This window comes from Micromesistius poutassou (assembly GCF_964030765.1).
Source record: "Micromesistius poutassou genome assembly, chromosome: 21".
Classification (NCBI taxonomy): Eukaryota; Metazoa; Chordata; class Actinopteri; order Gadiformes; family Gadidae; genus Micromesistius; species Micromesistius poutassou.
The window spans coordinates 4315079-4322071 of record NC_140291.1 but is presented as its reverse complement, the minus strand read 5'-3'; the positions used below and the strand labels follow the sequence as shown (position 1 = coordinate 4322071).

The following is a 6993-nucleotide window of genomic DNA, read 5'->3' as shown; positions in this document are numbered from 1 at the left end:
TTATCGGCAATAATATAACGGTTCAATGCCTAACTCACCATAACGCGGCCATTATTTGATTGGCCGTCTTTTTAAATTACTTTGTGTGCGTTTATCTTATCTTAAGACATTTATACATAACACGAATCTCCCTCTATAGTTCATGCAGAGTTAGGTTAATTAAATGTCCATAATAATGAGTGTGTTGATGAACACAAACTCCATACACCCACATACACTTACATGCAGGCCTGCACACGGCCGTGCGCGCGGCGCATGCACGCTCCTGGAAACGCGCTCCAGGAACCACGTTCACGAACCACCTGTCTGACTAGGAGAACGAAGTTAGAACAAAGTAGCTCCTAAACTATAGATAAATACTGACTCCCAAAGTGCACTTACGTTTTCAATCAGTTGTCTCCAACTGCAATGTTAGATATAGCATCAGCAACCTTTTTCATTTAGAATAAACTACGTCTTCAATTGTAAACACAATTGCCATATATCATATACAAATATAGCTCTATTACAACTAAACCGCCGTTTTTTAGAAAACAAAGTAAAACCCTTTTGGATTCGCATCTCGAGCTGTTTGGGCAACATCAGGTCCGAGAATCCCACGGGTCGAGACGTCCCCCTACACTCTCCATTCGCCGGGTCCTGCAATGACGCGGCTACGAATTATCTTCCCCGAAGCCGATTGGCCTGAACGCGCGTCAATCATTCACACGTGCACGCCCTTCGCGCTGTATAAGGTCTAGTTCTCATCGGGGAGCTTAAACAAGCCGGAGGAGCGCGCGGAGGTTGAAGGCTCTGGCAAGCCACTGTAGTGCGTCTCTGTGTCAGCCTCTCTCCGTCTTCCATATTTACACCCTAATTATGGTGAAACTTTGCTCAGTGACTTTTCATTCATGGATTTATAGCAAAAACTGAGAGCTGTGAATAGCATTCTTTTTGGACTTATTTATTATTTTAACATTTTACACCAAACGGGCATGTGCGCAATCTTGAAAGGATTGTAGAAACCAAACGATTATTCGTTTTTTGGGGGCAAATATGCGTCGCTGGAATATGGTATGCACTCGAAAGGCTTATGGAATATAGCCTGTTTTGCCACAGTCTGTATGCGTGCTCGTCCAGCCCAGTAAAGAAGAAACTCTTCCTACTTGGCATCATGTTCTTACTGTGGGTGTACATGCTCTACTCCTGCGTGGGCTACTGCTCTGGCATGCCCAGCCTAGTGGTGGATAGTTACCGGGGAAAGGACACCGAGTCGTCGGTGGGCAAGCGGACCGAGAACAGCCGGGTGGACCTGATGTCCCGACTCATGCCCGTGAAGCCGCAGCAGCAGGCGTGGGTAGACGACGTGGAGGCGGACTACGACGAGCCGTCCGTCAGGACCGCCGTGTCCAGAGACTTGCTCCATAACGAGATTGAGACGGACGAGAGGACGAGCGACGACTGGGACGGAGAGATGAGAGGAGGGGAGCAGCAGCAGAGGTCCGCCGCCGAGCCCAGCGCCATGTCGAGCTTCTCCAACGGCTCGGGCAGCAAGAAGCTGCCGCAGGCGATCATCATCGGGGTGAAGAAGGGGGGCACGCGGGCGCTGCTGGAGTTCCTGCGGGTGCACCCCGACATCAGGGCCGTGGGCGCGGAGCCGCACTTCTTCGATCGCAATTATAACAACGGGCTGGAGTGGTACAGGTAAATACTCTTAATGGGTTACTTTTTTAGAGGGGTTTGTGAGATGGGGTGCATTCCAATTCGTATTGGCTCGACCTCTGGGTGGATCGCGCGCCCCCGTGGTTAATTAGCGACTTTTGTTAGAATTGAAGTGTGGTCCCGTTATTTGTCCTATGATTGTATTGTAAGTCGATGAGCACACACACACACACACACACACACACACACACACACACACACACACACACACACACACACACACACACACACACACACATACACACACACACACACACACACACACACACACACACACACACATACTGCGTTGAATAATTGTATTTCATCTACTTGGTTAATTCCAAAACGTAACCTGGGAAATGCAATCATTTGCCAAACCTAACACTAATAATTGAACAATTATGGTTATATTGGCTATCCCGTTTTATAGCTTCCAATTTCATATTGGTTCCAATCATAAATGGGGTTTATTTACAAGAAGAAGCGACTGTTTGGTCGAGCTTTACGCGTCGGGGCAGGCCGACGTGTCTCTCCGCTCCGCCGCCCGTCCCGTTCCAGCGATGCGCAGTGATCTCTATTGGGCGCAGCGCAACATTACACACGGTTTGCTTTCACCGTCGTCTGGCCAAGTATACGCCCAAACATTTTAAATAAGCGTATTGACCCATACAATTTAGTTGTATGAATAACATTTGATGGGATTACTTTTATCATCACGTCGTTACGCACAAATGCTCGTTTAAATGACGTAGGTCTAGGCCTGTTTAGATCTGATTCAACTGTGAAAGTTCAGAAGCACATTTTTAATCCGCCTTTCGGGTCGGCGTTTAGGTCGGCCTCGTGTTATTAGTTCAATAAACTCGTTTAGAAGCCATTGACCACCTGAAATGTTCTGAATTCAACCTCCCCTTTTTCTGAAATATAAGTAAGAAGTGAGAAGTTTACATTTCGATTTTTTAGTTTTTTCTTCCAAGTGGCTCCCTGGGTATATAGAACATTCTCTCTAAGCTTTCAACAAACCTTTTGATGATCATTTGATCCAGCCCTTTGCTGAAACGAGGAAACGTGTGTGATCGTGATTCATTTGTGGTAGGCTTCCTCAGGGCCTTATCGATCCCTATGACCGCACACAGAACCAGAAGCAACTCAAGCCTTTTCGTTAACAGTTCTTAATTCTAGTTCCGTCCTGTTTGGAATAATTTAGGGCTAGGCCTACAGCCTACTATTTTTGTAATTTATATATATTTTTAAATCCTTCAACTTGTCATCACGTTTCCTACACATTATTTCCATCAACTTTAAACTAAGTTTATGTTTGCTTTATAACATGGAAACCTTTTTCCCCCTCTGCTTTAATCTTTAGGCCTACTTTTCTTCCCGATGGGGAAGGGGCTGAACTAAAAGCCCATCTAAATGCCACTTTTCATTGCCTGGCCGTTTGAATAAACGGATTTGGTATACTGCCTTAGGAGATCCCCGTTAAATATGCAAGGCCTTAAAGGGGCCCCCAAAAAGTAGAGCAAAACGAGAGAAAAGATGAATGGTAAGCCCGGGTGTTGGCAGCGCTGGAAATAAAGACATGCTTCGCGATTCATTCCGAGTTTAAGAAGAGACCGCGGGGTTACTTTGATATTGTCTACTACAAATTTGCTTTCAGTTCACTATTCTCTCACATGCAAATGGTTGTAACGCGACTTGTCATCTAATGCCAGCACTTATTAATTTATATATGATTTTTAGAAACAAAGCACCGCAACTCGGCTTTTAAGACTAATTTAAACCCATGGTGAAAATATAGACGTTAAATCCATGGTTTGCAATGTGGGTAATAATTTGTCCTGCAGATATTAAACAAGTTCTCATCTAGCGTAAGATCCGACTTGAGGTCTGTCTTTAATATTCCCCAAGCACGACAGCCTCAGTACCTGCAGACATGCCTGATAATATCAAATTCACACACACACACACACACACACACACACACACACACACACACACACACACACACACACACACACACACACACACACACACACACACACACACTACACAAAGTGCTGCAGTTTTTTCACACTTATTTTTCAGCAGCCTGAAAAGCACTTTTAGAAGTTTTGTTCAAGCAAAAACGTTCTTTTGAGGAAGTTTGAAATGTTTTAGTTAATAATTAACTATGCTATTGCATATATATTATCACGTATACTTACGTCATATTTTTGAGACGCATAAAATAATATATATTATATGTATAAATATCTTCTTCATATGTAAAGAATACTACTATCTTCTTCTTATGTAGACAAGACAAATATTTGTTTATCACAGAATAAAATGTGCTTATGCGTTCATTTTGCCCCCCCCCCCATGGTCTGGATGATCTTTACCATGAAGATTTGCTGAAAGCGCTGCATATTCCACCCTAACAGCTGGTGCGCACTCCACATAGTCAGGAAGAAGAATACCCCCAAGAAAGTTGTTTTAGGGTGATTATTTATCCTGAGCGACCATCCACTGAGATAGGGAATCCTAGCGTAATCACAAATTGCTGACCCCCCTAACATGCTCATCATGAGCCCTGGACACTGGAGAGGGCCCGGGGAGACTGCTGGAATGCACCGCTTTCGTCCACCAAGAGACTCCATTACACGGGAATCCTAAAAAAATGTACATTTTAAACCTTGAAATACAGTCCATGGGGGTAAGACTCCGCCAGGGTGAGGCATTTTTCGCGTGATTTGTGCGTGCGAGACAGAAATGCTGCAACTGCTTGCTTGCATATTTGCACAATCTTTTCCGCTTTCCACACCTCTAGTGAGCTTGTACCACATTCTCCTCCTTGGAGCCAAGGGTGCTCACGTTAAGAACCTGGAAGTCCACCAACTTTGCAACGTGAGGAAGAGCAAGAGGGTTGTGTGTCAGATATGAATTGCAAATCAAAACACAGACAGAATCACATAATAATTATTGGCATCGTACATTGCATTTTGTTTTGTATTTGAGCCAAAGACAGACGTCTTATTGACCTGATATATGCCTTTTTACTGAGGGTAGCCTGGATAAGGAGGTGGGCTCCACATTTGAACAGTGAGGTTGTGAATGTACCAATTGAAATGAAGAGAGAAAGAGAGGGAGAGACATAGAGAGAGAGATGGTCAAATAGAGCTAATGCTATCCAAGGGCTCTTGTGGCGTGAAACTGAATAGGACTCCTAACTTGTCAGTTTCTTTTGGCAGCTGTTTCGTAGGGTTAGGCAATGCACAGCAAATGGCAGCTTGTGGGATTGAGTTATAGATGCCGTTATTTTTATAGGAGATACTTGTAAACGTGATATGCTGTATATATATAAGGCTATTCCTCCTGCAGACTGTGTTTGTGTATGCATTATTTTCATTGGCTCGGGGAATGTTTTCCCATATATCCTTTAATGTCGTCAGATCCCGAATGCTTGGTGTCCCTTATTGAATTCTAGCATATTCTGATGTCTCCGTTCCACCCAGGAGTAGAGGGTAACATGCTATTTACAAATAGGCTACTCATTGACTGCAGTCATCTTGTCTTTCTGTCAGTCTGCGGTGTGCGTCCCCTCCTTCTCTCCGTTCATATTCCATTTGGGTCTATTGGCTCTGAAGGGTCTGTGATGTGTAATTACCGGGGGCTGCGGTTTCGCTGTCGTGTCGTCGACTCTGGTCACAGGCTGGGCTGTGGGGCCCTGGCACTGAGGACCCAGTGTTGTGTTTTATCGCTCAGCTCGTACGGGACTTGGCTGGGAACGCATAAGGGGAGGGGACGGCGGGTCTGGTGGTTTCATTGGAGAGTATTGTGCCTGTGCTGTGTTGTCTAGAGTTTATTTATTTATTAAAAAGTTGAATCACAGTATGTGATTACATCAAAGGTGGGCACTAGCATGAGATGAGCGCTGTTAAAAAGTGTTTCCTTTTTTTTTTTATCACTCTCTGTTGACGCTTATATTAGCCCCATAGAGCACATTCACTCTGCAGAGATAGCTTTAGGTGAAGAAATCTCTGTGTGTGTGCGTTTGTGTGTGCATGTGTCTGTCTGGGGGTGGGGGAGTCTGATGATCAAAGGTTAAGGTCTTAAAACACAAACCCCTGATGGTTCTGGAACGGCGCCATGCCTGAGTTGGGGAGAGGGGGGGGGGGGGGTGTCGCGGTGGTCAACCTTTGTGTCTTGTCTGTGATAAAAAAACCCAACTCCTACAGAGGTAAACATACCTTTGAAAGCAGCGGTGGCCGCGGTTGTGGTGGAGGTGGTGGTGGTGGCGGGGGTGGCAGTGGAGGGGGGGGGGGGGGTGAGGGGCCACTTAGAGAACCCCACAAGAAAGAAACAAGGCGGGGCTCTGTTGAGACCGAGAGAGGGAAGAAAGAAAGAGAAAAAACAACAACGAAGCGTTTGTTCTGCCGTGGCTGGCGGAAGTCGGCGAGCCACTTGAACGTGGTTATCAAAAGGCGGGGCCGCGCCGCCCGCTGTTCCCCCGGCGAGCCGAGCCCGACCCCGCCGCCGCCGTCCCGTGTCGAGGACAGTTCTGGGTGGCTGCACCCCCATTCACGGCCGCGCCACGGGAGTGCTCCCGTTTCCAATGTAGGTGACCCTCTCTCAACCCTCTCCTCCTCCTCCTCCTGCTCCTCCTGCCCTCTCCTCTCCACGGCCCCCAGGATCCACCTGGCTCCCTTGAGGTCCCATGAAAAGGCTTCAATACGCTACGACAACAAAACACATTCACCAGAGGGTCGTGTTTGCCCACATTGGGACACTGTGTGTGTGTGTGTGTGTGTGTGTGTGTGTCTGTGTGTTTTTCTTTGTAAAAGTCAAGGAAACACGACACAACATTAAGGGACACACCGTTTTCTTCCGCGGAGGCTCCCTGCAGTGTTGTGACAGGCTCAGCTGCAAAGGCACACCTCGTTTTCATCTCCAATCACACACACACTCACACACACACACACACACACACACACACACACACACACACACAGCAAAGACAGCAGACAGCCCGACAGCGCAGACACAAATGTCACCGGGGCTGCGGGGCTCCGGGGCCCCTCCTCGGAGACAGAGGGCCGTATTGATCGGTCAGGCCTGATTGGAGGTAATGTGAAAGAGCCGGGTTAAGGGCCGTTGACGGGGTGGGGTCAGGTCCACGTCTGCTGCCTGACAAGATCTGTGTGGCGGCCATCTGCGGGGCAGCCCTGCTATCCCCGTCGGGGATTGATGGATCCTCTCTGCCACCGACGCATAAATAAGAGCGTGGCCTTTTCTACCTGATCCGTTTCATTCGGTTTGATCGTCTGTTGT

The 6993-nt window shown here is 47.0% G+C and overlaps 1 protein-coding gene across 1 annotated transcript in view; it reads left to right on the top strand.

Moving 5' to 3' along the window:
- The first annotated feature begins 781 nt into the window (after positions 1–781).
- The window catches only part of LOC311366437 (heparan sulfate glucosamine 3-O-sulfotransferase 3B1-like), a 20559-nt gene continuing 14347 nt past the window's right edge, over positions 782–6993 (top strand). Inside the window, exon 1 of the mRNA XM_084485223.1 lies at positions 782–1683. Coding sequence (XP_084341349.1) covers positions 1073–1683 — 611 coding nt within the window. The 5' untranslated portion in view covers positions 782–1072. The remainder of the gene's footprint in view (positions 1684–6993) is intronic.